This window comes from Ochotona princeps, chromosome 24, assembly GCF_030435755.1.
Source record: "Ochotona princeps isolate mOchPri1 chromosome 24, mOchPri1.hap1, whole genome shotgun sequence".
Classification (NCBI taxonomy): Eukaryota; Metazoa; Chordata; class Mammalia; order Lagomorpha; family Ochotonidae; genus Ochotona; species Ochotona princeps.
In genome coordinates this window covers 23704325-23727003 of record NC_080855.1, presented here as the reverse complement: position 1 = coordinate 23727003, position 22679 = coordinate 23704325, and the positions used below count along the sequence as shown (strand labels likewise).

Here is a 22679-nt window from a genome sequence, read left to right as displayed (position 1 = left end):
GTAAACTACAGTGACCACAATTTCAAAATCATTAATAATTCATGACCAAGGGCCATAAACACTTTATAATCTCCACAGGCAGGAACCATGAATACTTGCTAGGGATGAGGCGAGGATATTTTAACCAGCCGAGCTGAAGGGATCTGCGGACTCCAAGCCAACTGTGAAGGCTGCACTTTCCTGCAAGGACCGTAATCCCTACTCTGCCTCCAGGAAGTCTTCCCTCTCTCCTCTGACAGCTCCGGGGCTCTTTCAGCGGCTCTCTCTCACCCTTTTCTTTGGTTTGTGCATCCTGGTATCTGTGAGCAGGAGAGGGAATGGACTCCAATGGGCCAGACAAGGCATGTCCGGTACCCGGGGAGCACCTGCCCAGGGGCCAGGGCTACTAAGTAGGAAGGAAGCACTGGCTGCATACGCACATCAGTCCCCCTGGGGTGGCGGGAGGATTAAAGCACCCTGATGTCTGAGTCACATCCCTGGAGACTCTCTCCCTTGGAAAGAGTCTGGCCACTGGGACAGCTAGAAGCTCTCGGGCAAGGCCAAAGTGGAATTCCAATGTGAGGTTGTGACCTCAGTCTGGGGCTCTTTGCTATATATATGTTTCCTATCAAGCGGGCATGTGCCAAAGGGCAGAGAAGGCAATTTGCCCCATTCAAAGGCGCAGACAGCGGCAGGTGTCTGGGACAGTTAAGATACCACGCAGGATGCCAATGTCTCATATCACAGTGCCTAGTTCAAGTCCTAGCTCTACTTTCCATCTATTTTCCTGTTCATATGTATCCTGGAAGGCAGTAGCTGATGAATGAAGTACGTGGGACCCTGCTACCCACGTGGAAGACCCAGACTGAGCTTCAGGCCCCGGGAATAGTTCGGTCTTGCCATAGCAGGTATTACAGAGTAATCATCAGGTGGAAAATCTCTGTCTCTCTGCCTTTCAAACCAAGTAAACTTGGAAAGTTGAAACAGGGCAGTCTTACTAGCAACAGCCGTTGTCCACTGTGGCCACATAGGAATAATGAGTCCGTCTGGCAATCCCCACTTTTCCAAAGAGGCCAGAAGTATGAAGTTTTACGTACATCTCCCAATACTTAGCCATAAATGTCTTTTTAAAAAAAATTGTTTAAGGTGTGGTCAGACATAAATACATGGGTTGAATTTGACCTTTTTTCTTGTCTTGCCTCTTTTTTTCTCTTTCTCCTTTATTTATTTTTAATTAAAAAAAAAAAGATTTATTTATTTTTATTGGAAAGGCAGATATACAAAGAGGAGGAGAGACAGAGAGGAAGATCTTCCATCCACTGATTCACTCCCCAAGTGGCCACAACGGCTGGAGTGAGGCAATCCTAAGCCAGGAGCCTGGAGCTTCATCCTGGTCTCCCATGCAGGTGTAGGGTCCTAAGGCCTTGGGTCATCCTCAACTGCCCTCCCAGGCTGTAAGCAGGGAGCTGGATGGGAAGTAGGGCTGCTGGGATTAGAACTGACACCCATTATGGGATCCTGGCACGTTCAAGGCGAGGACTTAAGCTGCTAGGCTATTGCACTGGGCCCTCTTTCTCCTTTTTGGGACCAGTGTTGTGGGGGCAGCAAGTTAAGTTACAGCCTGTAATGCCAACGTCCCATATTGTCACCAGTGTTAATCCTGGTTGCTCTGCCTCTGATCCAACTCCCTGCGAGAAAACAGTGGAGGATGGCCCGAGCACTCAGACTCCTGCCACCTGCATGGGAGACCCAGAAGAAACTTCTGGTTCCTGGCTTTGCCCAGTCCTAACCATCACAGCTATTTAGGAATGGAAGATATCTTTTTTTTTCCCTCTCTGTCACTCTGCCTTTCAAATGAATAAATAAATTTTTTAAATATATGAATTTTACTCATCTGAAAGGAAGAGTGATAGAGAGTGAGGATGAGACGGATTGAGGAAAAGATCTTTCCGTCTGCTGGTTCACTCCCCAGATGACTGCAACGACCAGGCTTGAGCAAGGTTGAGGTCAGGAGTTTAGAACCCCATTTATGCCTCCCATGGGGGTGCCAGGGGCCCAAGTACTTGGGTCATCCTCTGCCACTTGCTCAAGTTTATGAGCAGGGAGCTGGAGCAGAAATGGGAAAGCCAGAATTCAAACTGACACTGCAATATGAGATGCTATTGTCCCAAGTGGTGGCTTAACCCACCATGCTATAGTGCTGGGGCCCCTGACGAGGTCTTTAGACCAGACTTCACAGTGGGTCAGTTGCAGTCCTGTAGAGAAGCACCCAATCCCAGCCCAACATAGAATATACAGCGCTGGGGAGGGGGCAGCCCAGCCCACACAACTTCACCATCAAACAGAACCAGGAGGTGTGATCCCCACTGTCAGATCCAGCCTGCTCTGTGACAGGCTGCCGCATCCTTGCCTGTCACGTGACACCTCTTGATCTCTACCCTGCGTCCTGCAGAAGGTATGGCGTGCCACAAAGTCCAAATGTCACAGATGAGGAGAGGAATGGCCGGGAAAGGCCTGCTAGGGTCTCTCAGATGACAGCACTGGCAGCTTACTATTGGCTTTGGTCTTTTGTTGAGAGAGAGAGAGAGAAAATCTTGACTAATTACCTGCTGCCCTGCTTTGTGGTTTTGCAGTGAATTTCTTGATAAGCAAGTTAACAAGATGTTGCTGTTCTGAGAGCCAAGGCCTACGGGGCTCCTGGACAACTCCCTCTGGTGTGGGGCCTGGGTCTGTGCCTTTGGCCAGCAGCCAAGGGAGGCCTTCAGACCTGGGTTCCCGCCTGTGCTAGGTCCTCTGCCTTAGGGTCCCTAGAAGGATTTCGCAGGAAGACAGGTACCTGCTCCTGCCTCCAGAAAGACAGACCCTCCCAGGAGGGACTGGGCTAAGTCAGCCTTCAGTCAGTCCACTGGGGCCCACATTTAAAGCTTGGCAGCAGCAACAAAGCTCTGAAGTTGTCATCCCAGCAGGGTTGACTGAAATGAGACAAGAACCCCCACTGGCTATTCTGGCTAGCGTGGAAGTCACATCCAAGTGCACGAAGCTCTTTGCAGTTCAACTCCACGGTCCCTTTGCAAAACTGGCTGTGAGCCAAAGTGGCGGAACATGGAGCCAAGAGAGAGAAAGGCAAAGACCAAGCCTTGTTGCCATTTTGCCTGAACAATGCCTTTTCCTCACTGGTATGTGGTCACTGGACAATCACTGCATCAGCGTATGTTAATGAATTTCCAGGCCTGGTGGGCATTTGCAACGAGCCACCGAGACTCAAGTTTAATTCCCAATGGCATGGGACTTGATGAAGGGGCCCAACAACAACCTGTGGACCCCTGCTCTGAGATGGAGCTCTCAGAGTGATCTCTGGCTTTGACCATGCTGCTTCCTCAGGCTGGGAGACTCCACACTCATCCTTCCAGAAGTGGCTCACCTATCATTGCTTCTGTAACTCAGCAGCATGGAAATCCCTCTTTCTGGTTCTTTCTGGGATGGTGCATCTCTTGTTGAGAGCATCCTGTTGTACCTGTCTTCTAACTCGATTCCTTACCTCTGGTCCCCAGATGCTGGGCTCAGGGCAGGTACACTCAAGCGTGGGGACGTTTTAAGAATGGCCACAATATTCTGTTACCCTTCCCATGAATAGGTAAGGCCTCTTTCACCAATCCTTGCATGAGGACTGCTCCTGTGACTTGAAGATTGCCAAAGTGGTGAGGGGACATTGCACCAGTTGTGGCCTGGGACTCAGGTCCCGTGGCCACTACCCTCATATACCCCGAAGCAATGCCAGGTGGACGAAGCTGGCTAGCTTGCTGCAGGATGAGAGGACACAAGGACGAGCACACACGCCCCCTAGCTGGCACTGTCGTTCAAGTGCAGGTGCCTGAGCGAGCCCCCGCTGAGTTCCGCAGGGCCTGATCAGCCAGGCGAACCCAAATTGCTGACACACAGAATTGGAAGCCAGGTTCCATGGTGGTTGGTTGAAGGCACTAAAATTTGGGGTGCTTTCTTACACAGACAAAGCTAACATACACTCAGCCAAAGAGCGTGGATACAAGCAACAATGCATTGATAAGTTTGGTTGTCTGCTACCATTGGAACTGGGATTCCAGCTTGGATCTCAGACACAAACTGAGCAGGAGATCCAGGAATATCTGTTCACCACCCTGTTCCCTGGGGTGCTTTCAAACAGGGTGCATCCCACCCACCAGCCCTTCACCAGGGGCTCCATTACCTCCTTTTTCTCCCGGGGGCAGGACTGGCTTCTCTCGGCCTTTCGCAGGCTCTGACCTGTAGCGGTTCAAAGGCAGAAGCAGAGATGAAGACTGTGTGACTAACAGTTAGTTTTATGATCACAAAGGCTTTTTATTTGCAAACTGAATAGACGAGACCAATCATAATCAAATGATTTTAAGAAAATGCAGCCTATTATTATAATGGAAAAATGGCATACTCTGGAAATAGACCATCGGCAAGGAAAATGGTAATTCACACACTCATGTTATTTGACTATAATGAACCAACCTCCAGCCCTTTAATCTGCAACATTATCTGCACTCAGAGAGGGCCTACGGACTGCAGTTTTCCCAGTTGAATTACATTTGTATTAAATTGTTTGGAATTACATAAAACGCCTTCCACAAAAATGCCTTCCACTGTGTGCATACACATAACCTTTGATGAGTGCGTACCAAGGCACTGCACCAAAGCCCCTCAACTCCCCATTGCAGCCATTGGTGCGGGTGTGAATTAGCGGTAATCACCTGCAGTCTGTGAAATGGGCAATTTTGGAGAGAATTGTTGCCTTTCTTGGAGAACTCAAAAGCCTAACATTTGAAGGTAGCAAGCATCAGTTCAACAGAGAACCACCATCCTGTTTCAATAGGCTGCTTCCAATGCAGTTTACACTGGAAGTTTTATGGAAGGGTCCATTAGAAACAGGATTTCTGGATGGAAAATGAATGGATGGCCTTGCTGGTAAAATGCAAAACAAAAGCCATGGCCTATCACCAGTGTGTCTCCCAAAATGGCCACACTCCATAACTCAGTAAGAGCACTCAGAAGGCAAGGGCCGAAAGGCCAGGTACCAGCAAGGGGCAGGGACCAAGACTCAGAGGTACACAGCGGCCCTTGGTATGCTTGCTTGTGAGGGGCCACACATCAATGAGAGTCACAGCTTGTGACGAAGCTCAAGCTTTGAGATTTCTTGCAAGAGATCCAAGGAGGAGCCTCTGCAAATGGCCAAATTAAAACAGGACTCAGAAGGGGCTGGTGTAGTGGCTCAAGTGTCTAATCTTCCACCTGCAAATGCTGGCATCCCATGTGGGCACCAGTTCATGTCTCAGCTGTTCCACTTCTCATCCAGTCCCCTGCTTATGGTCTGGGAAAGCAGCAGAGGATGGCCCAATGCCTTGGGACCCTGCATCAGTGTGGGAGACCCTGAAGAAGCTCCTGGCTCCTGATCTGTTCAGCTCTAGCCATAGCAGTCATTTGGGGAGCAGACCAGGGGTTGGAAGATCTTTCTCTCTGCTTCTCCTTTCTGTAACTCTGCCTTTCCAATAAAAATAAATAAACCTTGAGGGAGGAAAAAAAAAAACCAGAAGATTCAGAAAGGACACAGCTGGAGAATTTAGAGACAGTGAAACAGACAGTATCATGGCATGGTAGACACCTGTTGGGGTATCTCAGCTCTTGCTGACACTAAACAAACCTCTTTCCTCATCCTCTCTTTCCCGGACTTAAGATGGTGCCTCCCGGGGAAGCCATCCTTATGGATCAAACCTCCAACCAGGCATGGAGTTCTGACCCGACTACAGCTGAATTCAGAACTGGTTCTGAGAGATGAGTGTGGGGAGAGAGGCAGGGCAGGCTCTTCCTGTGTGGATGAGAACTGTGTGCTGTAAGGAGCCACTGGCCTGCTGCCTCAGGGAAGACGAAGGCTGGGATGCCAGCACAGAGCAGACCGACCTGGAATGGAGGACACACCTGCCGTGGTGTGCCACAGTACCCACGGACAGCTATTTTCCCTCTGTGCTTTTGTCTTAAGACAAACAGTCTGGGATTTAGGGATGATTGAAAGCCAGGAGGGTGTGCCGCCGTGCTGGTAGAGTTTGTATGTGGGAACAGAGTATATGGAAGCTCTCTGTATCCTCTGTTCTATTTCACTGAAAACGCTAGAACACAGTCTATCAAGTAAGCGTGCACACACACACACCCCCTAAAAAAAAAAAAAGGACCAGATATTAGGGCCCAGAAGATCCGGTGTTTAGATTTGTTCATGACCTCCTGGCGCCTGCTGCTTGACCAGCTTCCAGAAGCCCTTGGCCGCAGCTGTTCTGGTAATCAGCCCAAGGAATTCTGAGTGGGCCCTTTCCAGCTGGCTGGAAATGATGCCCTCTATCCCAGGTGGCCAGGTCCTACGATGCAGAGCCAGGAGTTGGGAGGGACACAGCAGTCTGCAAGCCGGAGTGGCTGAGAGCCCAGAGAATCCCAGCAGTGCAGGGAGGCCAAAGTGAGGGTCCAGAGGAAGGGCAGTGAGCGGGGAGGACAGGGCCGAGTTCTAAGTCTGGTAGCACCAAGTCCCGGGGATCCAGTCCTGGAGGCCACTTACTTGTTGTGCAACCTCGGAGAAGCCACAGAATTATGTAGGATAGGGGTCGGCTCCTTTTTTTTTTTTTTTTTTTTTTTTAGTGAGAGCTAGCCTGGATCAACTCTGGGTTCGCTTTTCGACTCTAAAATTCTATTACACCAATAAATAAAGGTGGGGAGAAAAAAACAAGGTGGTCCATAAAAACAAAATATTACTACAAAGAACACAGAGCTTAACTACTGAAATTTGAACGCGAATCTCTCCACTGGAGTTAATTAGAAGCTTCTTTATTCACGAAATTGGAAAATAATTCGCGTACTTTCCACTGCAGATAATTCGCTCTAATTGTAAGCATTTGTTATCTAACCACCCTTGAAGACAGGTTGGCCCAGTCTCTGCACTCCTGAGCCCCCTCTTCCTCCAGACAGCTCAAACCCAAGGGCTGTTTCCAGGTAACATGGTGGCTGTCTAGGGCACTTAACTTCTCTGAGTATCTTCCTGTCTCTATCTCATTTATTCTCACAACAACTCAGGGAGGGAAGTGGAGGAAGGTTGACATTAATATCAATCCATGCCTCTTGCAGCATGAAGGGGTGTTCTGCATTTTGCAAGGTGACCTGCCTGCGTTAGCTGGGAAGCAATAAATTAGGCTGCATGTAAATGATATGTGCACACCACACTTCCAGGAATAGATGTGTGCCTGCAGAGAAGGAAGAAGGAAAAAAAAAAAAGGAAAAAGAAAAAAAAGAAAACAACGCGGATGCATTGCACATTCCAGTAAATATAATCCTGTTCCACCACTTATGGTGTTAGAAGGGTTTTATCTGCTCTTAGGATTTATGTGTGGTGGTTAGAAGGCTGGGACGCTCCAGCTTAACGTTGCTCTGGATGCAAATAAGAGGCGTTGCTGGCCTTGGGGGGGGAGCCCAGCTGCCTCAGATGTTCCTTTCAGAAGTCAGCAGGCCAGGGGAAAATCAGCCTTGAAACTGCCTTTGGAAAAGAGCACCGCCCTCCTGTAAAGCACAGCCTTCAGGATATGGCTTTTCCTATTCCTTGCACATAGGTAAAATTTGGCATGTATGCAAATACATAGCACATGATAAAAAAAAAACCTATGCAAGATATAATTTCATGGTATTCTTAATCAAACCATTCATATTCTAAGTACTGCTGTTTTTCCTCTTGAGGTAGGAGGAGAGTGATGTGGGTGGGGGCAGGAGACAGGGACCAAGTTCACAGAAGCTCCAGCACCCCTGGTGAACACAGCTCCAGCACACCCAACACCTGCTATGCCACAATCATCATCTCCTGTGCCCTCATTACCACTCCTTTAGACCAGGGTCTAGCCGACTTCTGTAAGGATCACCTAGAAAATACTTTTGACTGTGAGGTCCTTTAGGTAATAAAGGTCTCTGATGCAATGCTGTGGCACAAAAGCGGCCACAGACAACATATAAATAAATGGGTGTGGCTATGTCCCAATAAGAAGACTTTATGAAAACTCAGGTAGCAAGCCAAGCCAGTTCTGGCCCACAGGTTGTGGTTGGCTGACTCAGTGAGGAAGTGAAAACCAAACCCAGAACATGTGATTGAACCAGTTGTTGAAGGTCACAGAAATGCAGATTGCTAAGTGTCAGGGCTCAGCGTGTGCCTAACTGTCATCATTACCATCATTATATCATCATCACCATCATCATCATCATTGCCATCACCATGGGAGCGCACCTTTAGCCAGGCCTGACAATGTGCCAGGTACTGAGCTCCAGCCTGAGCAACACATTCACTCACTGACTCCCCACAGTTTTCTTAAGAAACAGGCACTCATAGGATTGTATTTGTCAGATGCAGGTGGTGAGATCCAAAGAGCTTGGGAAACTTGCCCAGTGTTGCACAGCTAGAGAGCGGAGGAGCTCTGATTAGGATCTGGGCAACTCCGCTCCAGGCAGCGGGTGCTGCTATCCACCAGACTAACTGTCCCTCAGCCTGCTTCTGGTAGACCACAGAAGAACAAACAGTGCAAGCATGTGCCGGGGAGGGAATCTGTATTGGGGAACTCCTGTCTGTGCGCTGCAGCTTTGGAATGTGCCGTGGGCTCCCGGAGCAATTAATAAGTGGAAAATGATTCCCCAGTGAAGGTGGGGCTTCCATCTAGCCAGATGGTGAAGTGAGAAGCGTGAGAAGACGTCAAGGTGCCTGAGATGCAGAGAGTTGGGAGGTGGCCCTCACATTAGACACCTGCTAATTAGAACCTGCTTCCATCTAGTCAGGGAAAACGCTCAGGTGGGCTGAGAAAGGTGAGTCTTGGGAGAACGAAGGTGGCTCCATGGAAGTCCTATCGGGAAAGCAAGCCTGGACAGTAAGCTCGCACAGCACAAAGGAGTTTCAAATAAAGAAAATGTTTCAGTCTAGTGTGGTGACGTGCTGCCACTGGCCTACTAATTGCGGGATGATTTAGTCTTTTCCTTGACTAAATATGAAGCCTCATGCTGCACTCATTTGATGTTTATGAAATTTAATTGACACCACACACATCCCACTGGGGTGGTGGTGGGAGGCGGTCTGCTTTCTCTCACCTTACACGGACTGGCAAAAATCCAGACATTTACCAACATCATCCTGGCAGGATCTGATGAAGCTCAAAAATGGCGCCACCCTCTCGGAGGGTAACTTGGCAACACTGTTGAACACACAAAAGTGTTTTCCTTTTGAGCCAGCTAAATTGCTGCTAGGACTCTGCTGTGAAGAGACACCTCCAGGCACAGCAAACAAGCATATGCACAAGGTGTTCAGTGCATCACAAGGGCAAAGACAGAAACAATCATAAATCCATCAGTAGGAGACTACTTAATAAATATGGTGAATCCACACAACAGTATAGGAGACCAGCAAGCTCCTTATAAGTCCTCAAGAGATGGCCAAATTTTATTTAAATCAACAGAAGGAGGCTGGTATAGAGAGGGCACGCAGCACGTGATCTCCTCCCTAAGAAAGACAGGAGGTAAGCATAGTTATACTGATTCTGTTTGTTATACAATCACCCTGAGGTCACGTGTGAGCGGCTTCTCCATGTAGACTTTATGCACATTATTATCCAAATTTTGGAGTGATTTATTTGCATCTATCTCCTAGTCAACAGACTCAAAGATTAAATTTCCTCAGACTGATAGATGGCTTGGGGATGCTTTGAGCATCCCCTCCCTCCTCAAATGCCTGTGTGGGAACCTTGGTTCCCAGGGCGGCCGTGTTGGAAGATGTTGCAGAACTTTGGGAAGTGGGGTCTCCTCAGAAACCCTTAGAGCAAGTTGGAGGAGGCTGTGTGTGTGTGTGTGTGTGTGTGTGTGTGTGTGTGTGTGTGTGTGTGTGTGTGTTGTGTGCATACCTGAGCCTGGCCCCACAGTGTGCCCTCCTTCCCCCCTTACCACATCATTCTTCCACACATCTCTAAACTCTGCCAGGAGTGATGCAGCCCAACGTTAAGAGGAATGGGGAGCTGGCTCTCACAGCATGCTGGTTACATTTCCAAGCACCAAAATCGTGACCTAACTCTAAATCTCTCTTTAGAAAGTTACGATGCCCCAGGTGTTCTGTTATGGTGATGACCAACTTGCTAATGCAGCCTTCAAAAAAAATGACATACTAGGAAATGCTGCAGAGCCCAGAGCAGGTGTACGGCCTGGTACAAGGAGATGGAGTTGCCTCCATGAACCCCAGGACCCTGAAGTTTGCAGGAAAGGGAAAACCTTATTTTTTGGAGGACAAATTGCCTTCTTTCAGAAGATCAATCTGTAATGTGGGAGAGATAAAGACAAAATGATGGCAAAATACCATTCCTGGAAATTGAAACAACAGTTTCTTCGCTAAGCCAACAGGCTATTGGTGACCTGCTTGCTTATTTGAGGGTCAAGTGCTTATGAAACAGCTGGAAATGATGAGAAAAGAAAAAAACGCAATGGATCAAAGACAAAGGGGCGTGGGGGGGGGGACAACATTTGCTCAGAATGGCTGCCAGGAAATTGTGGTTTCCTGAATGAGGGCCAGGCACCCACCACGGCCAGGCTCTTTGCCAGGTCACAGTCCATGGGCTTCTTGGCTGCTTCTGGCAATAGTAAGGACACATGGCTCAGGCAGGCAGTGCAACTTGGCTCAAGGTCACAGCCCAAGGCCCCAGAAATATGTGGGCAAATCCTGTGCTGGGGACATACACTCCATCCCTGCTTCCTGTCTGCACACTTTCCTTGAAGACCAGGAACAGCAGCATGGCCAGAGCACCGCGGTCGCTACCCACAATCCCATATGTCCTCACCCCAACTCCTGCCTCTTGCATGCTTCGAGAACCTGGGATTCTGACACTCCCTTAGACTCCCGGGTGGAAGAATCCTATAGAATTGGTAGAAGAAGGTGACAGGGTGGGGACAGGGCAGCCCAAAGAAGATACAGTGGCCCAGGATAACCAGGCAATCCCTGTTTGCTTCCAGCTGCCAGTTTCCATAGAAAAAAGGGACCTAGGTTTACACAATTCAATTTTTCTAAAGAAATTGTTGAGTCCAGTCTACGAGAAAGTGTCTTGTTTTATTTATTTATGTAAAGATTTCTTTGGTTATTTGGGCCCGATGCTATGGCTCAGTGGCTAAATCCTCAATTTGCAAGCACCGAGATCTCATATGGGTGCTGGTTCATGTCCCGGCTGTTCCACGTTCATTCAAGCTCACTGCCTATAGCCTGGGAAAGCAAGGATGGCTCGAAGCCTTGGGACCCTGCACCCATGTGGGAGACCCAGAAGAAGCTCCTGGCTCCTGGCTTCGGATCAGCTCAGCTTTGGCCATTGTAGCCGCTTGGGGAGTGAACCAGTGGACGAAAGCTCTTTCTCTCTGTATCTCCTTCTCTCCGTAAATCTGGTCTGCCTTTCCAATAAAAACAAAAATTTGAAAGATAGAGTGACAGAGAAAGCAACACATACACACAGAGAGAAGGATCTTCCAATAGCTGGTTCACTACCCAAATGGCTGCAATGGCCTGGGCCTAGTCAGGCTGAACTGGAGCCTAGAATTCCATCTGGATCTCCTATGCATGTGCTGGCAGGAACTCAGTCTCTTGGATCATCTGCTGCTTTCCCAAGTACATTAGCAGGGAGCTGGATCAAAAGTGGAGCAGCTGGTATTTGAATGCATATGCTGTTGTCACAGGTGGCAGCTTGACGCACTGCTATCACAACACTGGCCTGAGCTTCTCATTTTTAATGTGGACTAGTGATTGAAAAGAAAAAGCTCAATAAACAGAACAGGATCCTGGTTTCCAACCTACTAGGCAACTAACAAGACAGAAAAGACTGGAAAATCTCCTACTTATCAAAACCATGACAATCTGTCCTGGGGCTCCTAGGTGCCGCATCCACAGCTTTAATGAACCTCGGGCTAAAAATACTGACAGGGGCTGATGTTCAGCATCAAGGTTAAGACACTCACATCCCACACTGGGTCATCTGGGTTTCTGTCCAGGCTCTAGCTGTTGATTTCAGTTTCTTGTTAATGTACACCTTGAAGAGCCACAGAGCATGGCTCAAAGCCTTGGGTCCCTGCCCCCCATGGGGCAGACCCAGATGGAGTTCTGGGCCCCTGGCTGTCGTGGGTATTTGGGCAAGTGAACCAGTGGGTGAACTATCTATATCTGTCTGTTGCTCTGCCTTTTAAATAAAATGAAAATAAAATTTAAAACATACAGATAAAAAGCACTGCATCTTTACTGTAGGCTTTTTATTGTGGTCATTATTCTCTAAACATTAAGGCATAAAAACAATCTATAAAGCATTTATAATATATGAGGTATTGGAAGTCACTCACAGGTGATTTAATGTGCATGGAAGAATATGCATGGCTTGTATGCAAATGCTGCATCATTTTATATCATGGACTTGGCCATTCTTGGGCTGCGGTAAGGGGAAGAATAAACACTCAGCACATTCCCCTCATGAATAACAGGGGCTGGCTAAATCTTTGTAAAGATTTATTTATTTTTAGTCGAAAGACAGATTTACACAAAGAAGGAGAAACAGAGAGAGAGATCTTCCATCTAGTGTTTTACTCCCCAAATAGCCTCAATGGCCACAGCTGGGCAAATCTGAAGCCAGGAGCCGGAACTTCCTCTGGGTCTCCCACATGGGTGCAGGGTCTCAAGGACTTGACTCATCCACTGCCGTGTTCCCAGCCCACAAGCAGAGAGCTGGATGGGAAGTGCAACAGCTGAAGTACGAATCAGTGCCCATATGGGATGCCGACACTGCAGGCGGAGGCTAGCCTGCTATACCTGTGCTGGCCCTGGGGAGATCACTTTTGTTTAATGTTTATTTGTCTTATTTTCACCTGCTTGAAAGGCATGGTGACAGGGAAAGGCTGAAAGTGAGAGGGTCTGGTTCACACTTCAAAAGGCTACAATAGCCAGGGCTGTGATGGGCCACGCTGGGACCCTGGCACTCCACCTGTGTCTCCCACGTGGGTGCCAGGGACCTGATCAATTGGGCTTTCATCTGCTGCCTCCCAGGATGCGTTAGCAGGAAGCTGGATCAGAAGGAGAACAAGTGGGACTCAAAACAGGCTACTACAATCAGTGGCTTAACCCACTTCACCATCACAAGTGTTCTTTGTTTTTTTCACCTTGATGCCATGGGTATCTTTTGAGGGCACTTCTTTAAAGCCATCCCGTCAAAACAACAGAGGTCCGCGAGGCGAAGAGCCGAGCTGTGGAAGGCAGGTGCACAGTGGCTTTGCCGCGCACGGTTCCCTTCCCTCACCACATGCGTCTCCCGGCTGGCTTTGGGCCCCTAAGCCACATTCCATCTTCTGAAAGCCTGAAACAATATCCCTGTCACTCTTCCTTTGCATTTTCTGTGTCACTTGAATTCCCAGGGCCCAGTTTACTGCCAAATTACCTGAGATAAACAAGTCATGCTAAGACCCTCTTTTCCTTTCCAAACCCAAACAGCAGCTGGCAGCTCAAAATGGTTATTTATAACCCGTGTAGCGCTCCTCTAGCTCGTTGTGGTGGAGAAATGCTTAGCGATGCGTCCTCGGGATGGCTTCGTAATTACATCAAGGGCCCAGGGGAAGACGCTGCACAGTGGCAGGTCGGGGGTCAGCCTGTGCGGCTTGGGACTCATTACCTATTTGGGAGCCCTCTTAGACCTGACACTGCTGTCTGCTGTTCAGGTCTAGACCCTGCATATCAAACACTTAGATCAGCACCCTGCCTAGTGTGGGTATTTAGCTTCTGTTCCTTCTCCCCGCCATAAACCACTCTTCAGTGGTTTTTTAGGAGTTTTATGCAACTCTGGCTTCCAAACACAGCGTGAGCACTCCCATCTCTGAGCCCCCAGCACCCCTTCTGGGAATTTTCCAACAGGTGCCTAGTGGGTCTCCAGCAGCCATAGAAAAAGCCAAGACCATCATACTTGCTGGCTGGACCCTCTAATGCTTCTCTCAGTGTGCACAAGAGAACCCACACAGCTCTCCCTGGCTCCCCACGCCCCGAGGCCTGGACCATGTCAGGTCTTGGACATCCCTTTCTCTCCATCCTTGGGGTCAGCTGCCACACAGCCCACTTGCCTTTCTTGGGCTTCTTACACTCACGATCCTTCCCTCCCGGCCTCCCAGCCTGGGCCTTCTCCATTCCCTCTTTCCACAGCTGTCCTTCCCTTGGTCCTGTTGATCAGATCTGAGCTTAGAGGGACTCAGCTCCTTGCAGTGAGCCAGTCTTATCGACTTTCATCTTCTGCATAGCGCTTATCAGATCTCCTTCCCAGATCTGATCTCTTTCCTATTAATGTGTTCCTGGTCTGTCTGTCTTCCCCACTATCAGCTCTGTGGAGCCAGAGGCGGCTGGCTGACTTTATCACCACTGATTTCCCACATCGGAAGGGTGCTGGGACAGGCAGGTGTAGCCGTGAGTGTGTGAATGGCTGGGTTCCTGAATGGATGACGTGGGAAGGGCCGGGGAGCCTGGCCTGTGAGCTGCAATAGAGATTTCATTCTTTCGCGATGTGCTCTCCTGACCCCTTCCCTCCTACTGTTTCTGAGATGGGGAAACAAAATAAGACAAATGAACTTTAATATCCCACTGGAGATAATTGGAAAATATTCTTTCCATTTGAAATAGTAAAGATAAGTACATGCCACACTTCTGTGATCGAGTCAGTGGCTTGTGAGACAACTGCTTCCCAGGCGGAAATGGATTTCTGTCTTCCTCTATATCCATCACACCAGTGCCTAAACCCAAGCCCACACCGTGCTCCAAACCAGCCCACTCACCTGTCCCCAGCTCCCCCAGGGGTCCAAGTAAGGACTATGCATTTGTAAGAACAGGTGTGGATGAGGGGACTTCAAAAAAAATCATGAAAAATTCACATTATCCTTTAAGTCCACTTCCCCACAAAGTCTCTGTGGCCCCCAGATGTATACAGATATAAACTTCAGTGCCTTTCAGCATCCCCAGAATGACTGAGCAATACGGGAATTAGTACATAAGGTCTTCCAGAATGCTAAGGGGACAGATGTACAGATGTGTTCCTGCCCTTTGCAATGTTTACCATGGGCCTACTGGGCACCAGGTATCCTTCCAAGGGCTTCAAACAGATGAAGTCAGGTGGTTCCTACAGTGGCCCAGTGCAGCCTCCTCTTGTTGACCTCTGTTTGCCACGGAAGTGAGCCCTGAAACCACAAAGCCAGGCAGAGGAATAAGAAGTCAAGCCATCTGCCTCCGATTCCACAAACTCTGCCCTCTCTGTTCCTCTCCAGCACCAGGAAGACCAGGGCTGGGGAGCAACGCCCCAGGGAGACGGAGACCGAAGTCAAACAGTCTGCTGTCCTGGATGGACCTGACATGACACTTTCATGGCAAAGGAGGCAAGGAGCCAAGCCTGGCTCGGCACAGGCTCCTGAGGGAGGCCTGGGGGGAAGGGTGGGAGGCATGAGACTGCAGCTGACCGCAGTCCTGTTCCTGCAGCCCAGGCTGTCCATGACCTGGCTGCAGGAACTCAACCTCCCTAGCCATAGCCTCTGCATCAGCTACATGACAATGTGGAGACTTGGTCCAAAGTCCCTCCCTGGTTGAATCCAGCCCACACACATACATCTGCCCAGCCTCTATGTTAAAAACGAAATTTCTGTTGTTGTTTTCAACCAATAGTTAAAACTTGGAATATTTCACACTTCAAAATTCGGAGTTCTGGATTCTCTTGAGAAATCAAAAGATCTGGCAACACAAGGCCTGCCTTCCTGCTTGGTGACAGACATTAGGGACCCAGACTGGCAGCCCGCCACATGGCACATGCCTCTTGATTCCCAGCCCTACTCTTGCCTTCCTGCTGCTGAGGTCAGGTCCAAGGGGCCCATTCACGAGCAGGCCTGTGAGTCTTCTCCCCAAAGGGAAGCTGCAGGTGAAGATTCCTGTGTCCCTGTATTCAGCACAAGTCGCTGCCGTCATCATCATCATCACCACCATGGCTAATATTTACTATGCTGGGCCCTACCCCAAGTGCTTTATGTCTATTAATGCATTTAATTCTCTAATTACACATGCAAAAATGGAAGAGGCCACATCCCTACGTGCCTCCAGAGATTAGCAGACAAGAGATTTCTTCCTGTAACTGAATAACATTCCTGGGCACGCAAGGTCCGTGAGGTATTCAAAGAAAATCAATAGAAACTCTGTCACAGCCATCATTCATCCACAAGCTGGCCCTAAATTGTGACTGAGACCCCTGCAGGGGGTCCCCAAGGTTCTGAGATGCCTCAGAGTCCCCAAGATGGGATCCTGACCTTATCTATTAAGTATTTTCCAGGACAAAGACCAAAAGCCAGGAGGAGCCCAGTCCCTTCTGTGTGTGTATGGAGGGGGGACCCCAAGGACTTGACCTATCACCTGCTGCCTCCCAGGGTGTGCATTTGGGGGAAGCTGGCATCAGCACTGGAGTCAGGAATCAAGCCCAAGTATCCTAACACAGGACAGGGGTAGGTTCATAAAGCTAAATGATTTGGGACTCTTAGAAGACCCAGACATATTGTGCTGCAAGTTTCTGAGAGTTTAGAAAAGCATTGTGGTCTCTGCAGGTGGGAAGATAATTTCCTAATAGATTGCAGTCACCCGTCACTTTCTCATCTCTGAAGGATATGATTAAGTCTGAGAATCCATCAGCTAAGGCTGGTCAAGATCACAGCGGGTTCCAAAGTGAGGCAGGAGCTGCAAGTGAAAGTTAACTCCACTGGGATGGGAAATGGGGGCGGGGAGGGGTGGGAAAGTGGAGAGGGCCGCAGATAAGAAGCTAAGCTGGAAAGTAGGAGAGGCTTTGTGGAAAGCAGTTCCCTTAAAGGTAGCTAGACCAGAGCACGGAACCTGGACAGGACTGGAGCATTCAAACGACAGTGTCTAGGGCACCCATGTTGTCTGCTAGAGAAAAGGGAAGCAGCCCAGCTCCAAAGTTCTTACGGGTGGTGCTGACAGTTTCTGCTTTTCCACAGTAAAAGGACAGGCTGTCACACAGCTCAGCACACAATACAGCCGAGTGGCACTTCCAAAGCTGTGTAAGCTAATGCTAATGTGGGGGTTAGGGTTTAGCCAAATGCTGACAGGCCCAGGCAGGTAGAAGATGTGAGGGTTCCAGGCCTGGTAGGCCCCGCGTGGGCTGGGACAAGGCGCCTCCCCCTAGGCAGAGGGGCACTATCCACGTGCCTCCAGGGGGGAAGGCTCTGTTACCAGGCGGGATTCGAATTCTGTGTTAGTAGATTTACTGGCATTTCCCAGAAAACTTCATGATCAGGTATTTAGGAGAAACCTGTCAATGTTCCAACGGTGACAACCACTAATTCAAAATTTTAAGAGACCAAAAGATACAGGCAAACAAAAACACACAAAAAAACCCCACACCTGGGCAACTATTTTGCAATCTCTTGGCTACACTGCTAATTTTTCTTTCGAGGCTAAAGTTTAAAAAATAAACAAATGCAAAAGATGTATCTTTAGGCAAATCCACTTTACAGAGAAGCCTGGAGAACAGTACGGTTAACGGCTGTCTCTCCTTCACCTGGACTCGAGCTGACTCACGCTGACACCTCTGGCTCTGTGTGGAGAGAAGACGCTGACACGCTATTCAATCATGGAACGCATGCCCTGAAGGAAAAAATCAGCAAGAGCCAGTGTGCCAAGTTGCAGCAAGTTAAAGCACTGGGATAGAACGAATGCCGAAAGGCTTGGAGAGAAAGAGACATGCATCAGATGGACAGACAGGAGCAGAGAAGACAGCAGAAGAGCCGCACACACCATCTGGTGCCCACATTTGTTTTGCCTGCTGAACGCTTGCTTGGTTTTATTTTCTTTGGCGATTTTGTGCTTGGTTTATTTTTAAGTCGTCAGAGAAACAAACACATCACCGGGAGCCCAGGTAAATATTACACGAGATGGGAACAGCCCAAACAGACACCACAGTTCGTGATCTCGCAGCCAGATCTTAGCACTCGTATTTCACAGTTCGGGATTGTTTGGACAAGCGAGGTGAAATTTCATGTTGGTGTTATTAATTCTCGGAGAAAGTTTGCTAAGCAAATGAACAGGATAAACAGGGAAATGGTGAATATTTGCTCTGGGGGCAGCAAAAGCAAATGAGCAGCTTTCAAATTCTTCCTAATTACATGGACATGCTGAACTTCCGTCTAATTAGTATGTTCCTCAAAATCTGAGAACACGGTGGTTTTTTTTTTCCCCTCCTAAATCATCTCATACTTTAAAAGCACTGGGGGAAAAATCTGACTTTAACACAAAGGTGAGCATTTTCATAAAAGGAAGACTCACAGGCTGCCAATTACCCTTATGCAAATTAAAAATTGTCAAACATTGGGGTTTTGTCTTAAACAAAGAGTGAGCTAATTAATGACCAAGCATGTTAACTGCTGCAGAGTTTCAATCAGAGGTGCCTCCCTCTTGTCTGAGCAGCGTGGAGGAAAGCTGCCCACCTGTAGACGACGGGGCACTCGCTGTCACGTCCCATACAGCACCATAAGCGCCTTCATCCGCTTTTCATTGAGTCCACGAGACAGTGGAGACTTGCTCATCGTCTCCATTTCACTGACAGATAAACCGAGGCTCTGAGAGGACACACAACACACCTGCGATTTGAATCTGGTACTGGATGGCCCCCAAAGGCCTTGGCATATCACAGATCATGTCACAGAGACCTATCAGGATTTGTTCCACGTTAAAACCTGTGGGCCGGGGAAGGTGTCGTGAAAGGTGGTAGTGCTCTGAGTATGCAGAACAAATCAGGCTACAGTGCCGGTTTAGGGAAACACCTGCTAGACATGGAAGGCGTTTGGGAATTTGGCAAGCAACCATCTTTCTGATAAGGTCAGGCTTAGCTTATCTGGTTGGCTAGAATAAACAATTTAGTAAGGCCTGCTTCACACTTTATCCGAGAGACATGGGCCTAGACAATCAGGTGCAGAAGATGGGATTCTTCAAAGGTTTCAACTAAGAGTAAACACTCTCTTTGTAGCCAGTCTGAACAGCAGCACATTCCTCCGTGGGGCCACCAGAACATTCTAGGAGTGCAGCGACAACAACGTGACCAACTAGGCCATTGGAAAGTGGTTTATCCAGAGCCAGCGGGGGGGCGGGGGAGGGGGAGGGGGGAGAGGTCTGCTATTTTCTTCCAAGGGCCATCTGGATCTCTATAACATCATTCACAGGCCATACAAAAGTCTCAGCTAAAAAGAAAAAAAATCAGCTTGCTTCACTTATGAAAATTTCCAATTCCACCTGCAGCCGCACTTGGCGGGGCCAGACCAAATAATTTCCCAGACTAGACCCAGCCTGCCTGTGGGGCTGAATGCTTCCCACCCCTGCTACAGCAATGTCTTTCAAACTGTGCTTCACAGTTGCCAGGACAAGAGGAAGGCAAAGCTTAAACTATCCTTATCTTAATTCTCAGACAGGAATTCTTGACTGTGCTGAGCAAAGCCCAGCCCGCAGAGGTCACACTGCTTGCAGCCTGAAGCAAAGCAGCACAGCCAAACCATACCAGCAGTCCTCCTATTGTTTACTATCCCAATGTCCTGGTAAAACATACATTTAAGAACCTCCTTTGAGGCCCAGCATGGTAGCCTAGTGGCTTAAGTCCTTGCCTTGAACACACCAGGATCCCATATGGGCACCGGTTCTAATCCCAGCAGCTCCACTTCCCATCCAGCTCCCTGCTTGTGGCCTGGGAAAGCAGTCAAGGAAGGTCCAAAGCCTTGGAACCCTGCACCCACGTGGGAGACCTGGAAGAAGCTCCTAGCTCCTGGTTAGGATTGGCTCAGCTCTGGCCATTGCAGTCACTTGGGGAGTGAATCAACAGTTGGAAGATCTTCCTCTCTGTCAAACCTTTAAAAAAACAAAAAACAAAAACAAAAAAACCTCCTCTGGAAACTACAAAAATTTGATTGGATCTCAACCTAGAAATGAATACCTTGGTAAATATGGTGCATGAAAATATGAGAAGTGGATAGAAAGCCTTTGTTACAAGCCAAGCCCAAAGGTGGAATACCTAGAAAAGAAGTACCATTCAGTAGCTGCCAGCTGAGCCCACTGCCTTTAGTTAAGAGACACCGTTTGTCCCTGGAGTGAACTATTAACACACACACACACACATCGCAGTGATTCAGGGTTGGGAACCTGACAAACATTTCCCAGATAGGAATGAAATGAGCCCGTCCCTTCAAGGAAATAACAGTGTGTGGGTGAGAGTTTCCTTCCACACAATGACTGGGAAGATCAGGCATGACTCAGCCAACCAGCGTTTGCCCAGGGTTTATGTTATAAAATCAATTGTGTGAACGATCCAATCACACGGCAAGGGAGACCAATACGTTCTCGAGGAACATGATACAAAGCTGACTGATAAGGTGTCAGGTATCAATATTGTGATGATTTTTTAACAAAATGTTGTCGCTTGTTAAGTTTTTATGCAGTTATTAAAGAACAGTGTCTGCAAAACGAGAAAAGGCTATTTAAAATGTTCCTCCCTGTTCCAATGATCTATCTATGTCACATGTTTGTGTGCCCGTGATGTCTTCATAGACACCAGCCCAAGCAACAGACAATGCAGTTGGGACACTAAAGCAGAAGTGAGAGTCTAGCTCCTTCTATGAAGCCACACATGAGAGATTTGAGAAAAACAGAAAACAGCGTTACTCTTCTCACTAAAAAAAAAAAAAAAAAGTTTAGGGGAAATATAGCTGTTTTGCATAAACAATAGTATGTTCAAATGGCACTGATTTATTCTTGTTGTATTTTTAAAGTGAATTGATGGACGAATGATCTCTGCCATAACAAACATCACAGAACACATGAGAGCGACAGGCTTCTGAGGCAGCGGCCTACAGGTATCCGGGGACTGCTGTTCCACAGCTTCAGGATTTTCACCTTTAACCCCCAGGGCCATCTGATGACAGACAGTTCTCCCTCCGGAGGGCAAAGAGCACAGGGCAGGGCAGAAGGTTCCATTAGAAACATTCTTCCACACCAGGCACTCAGATGTATCAAAGGCAGGAAAATTCTCCAGAACAAACTCCAGAGAAGCTAGGGGCCACAGAGTTAAAAAAAAAAAAAAAATCCCCCTGACATTAAGACGTGAGCCTTGACATTAAGACCTGAGCCTGCCCAGCCAGTAGTAGCCTACGTTAAGGTTCTTTCCCACTGTAAATGTCACGATTCTAGCCAAGAATCCCTGAACAGTGGCCTTCAGGCTGCTGGGAGATGACCAAGCGGATTCCCATGCAGATGAGGGAAGCGATCTTCAGCCACAGCCCTAATCCAGCGGGCACCTACTGCCACACATCGGGATTTGCAACCTCCAGGAAAAACCTTCCAGATCTCAAACGCCATTATTCTGCTCCAGCGGCACACAGTGCTCTGGGTCTCCCCGCTTATTCTGCCTTGCTCTGGCTGTTGGACTTCGAAAAGTTAACTTCTCTAAGCCTTAGCTTGCCCCCTCTGTAAAATGGGCTCACGCTGGCCTCAAAGGGTCACCCTAGGAAGCTTAGGGAGGTGTTCCTGGCAGTGGAAAGTCTGTCCATGTGGGCTACTGTTAACAGCAAAACACAGAAACGGAGCATCTCCCAGTCTCCTCCACACTGCCCGTGCCAACTTCCTTCCAGCAGCGACGACTGGCCTCCCCACGGCCACCCTGGCCAGTCCACCCCAACTTCCAGATCCTACAGGACACACAGGATCATCTTCCTAGGTCCTCAACTTCTCCTTTCCCACCCACCCGGAGTCCCGGGCCAGTCACCGGTTCCCTCCACGACCCCAGCGGGACAGAACGTCTGCATCGCTGACCACTCCCCCCTCCTGCCTCTTCTTCCCAACCCGGGTCACTACATTTCCCTTTCCCTCATATCGTGTCAGGAAGCGGTGGACCAGGAGTCTACGCCTTGAGAAAACTCAGCAATGATAGCAGAGTAACTGCCCGACCCCCTGGAGGAGCCCATGAACACTCACCATCCATCCCTAGAGGCGGCGGTTCCGGGTGCCCGAACCGGAAGCGGCCTCTACACTGTTTGCAGTTCCCCTGGTTACTGCGGAGCTCCTGACCAATAGCGACGGAGACCCGCTTGCTGAGCCCGCCTCCAAAGCGAGTGACGTCAAGGAGGCGCGCTGGAATTCCTCCGATCCCCGCTCCGACCCTGGTGCGCAGGCGCGCCTCCGGAGTCCGCCTGGCAGCGCGGTGCGCAGGCGCCGCAGGGGCTGCTCGCCGAAGCGGCCATGGACGCCTTGGAGTCGTTGTTAGACGAGGTGGCCCTGGAGGGGCTGGACGGCCTGTGTCTGCCCGCGCTGTGGAGCCGTCTGGAGACGCGCGTGCCACCATTCCCGCTGCCGTTGGAGCCCTGCACGCAGGAGTTTCTGTGGCAGGCCCTTGCCACGCACCCGGGAATCAGCTTCTATGAGGAGCCTCGGGAGCGACCCGACCTCCAGCTGCAGGATCGGTCAGCGGCCAGGGCCTGCGGGCCGGCGGGCGGGCGCAGGGCCTCGGAGTGAGGGAGTGGGGGGATCGGAGGGGGAACGGAACGAAACCCAGGGAGGACTGGGAGTCTGGGAGGGGAGT

At 49.2% G+C, this 22679-nt stretch overlaps 2 protein-coding genes across 7 annotated transcripts in view; one reads left to right on the top strand and one right to left on the bottom strand.

The window, feature by feature from the left end:
- The window catches only part of KATNIP (katanin interacting protein), a 165253-nt gene extending 143101 nt beyond the window's left edge, over nt 1-22152 (bottom strand). Inside the window, exons 1-3 of one of the 6 annotated variants that reach the window (XR_009247565.1) lie at nt 22076-22098; nt 15132-15252; nt 4202-4257 (exon numbers count right to left, since the gene is read on the bottom strand). The gene's annotated coding sequence lies outside the window, so the exon portion shown is untranslated. Of the gene's footprint in view, nt 1-4201; nt 4258-14853; nt 14874-15131; nt 15253-22075 lie in introns of those variants that run through there. The other 5 variants (XR_009247562.1, XR_009247561.1, XR_009247564.1 and 2 more) reach the window with 5 other exon arrangements.
- Nucleotides 22153-22273: 121 nt separating this feature from the next.
- Nucleotides 22274-22679, top strand: part of GTF3C1 (general transcription factor IIIC subunit 1) — a 60859-nt gene continuing 60453 nt past the window's right edge. Inside the window, exon 1 of the mRNA XM_058680481.1 lies at nt 22274-22560. Within this exon, the coding sequence (XP_058536464.1) occupies nt 22340-22560 (221 nt within the window). The 5' untranslated portion in view covers nt 22274-22339. The remainder of the gene's footprint in view (nt 22561-22679) is intronic.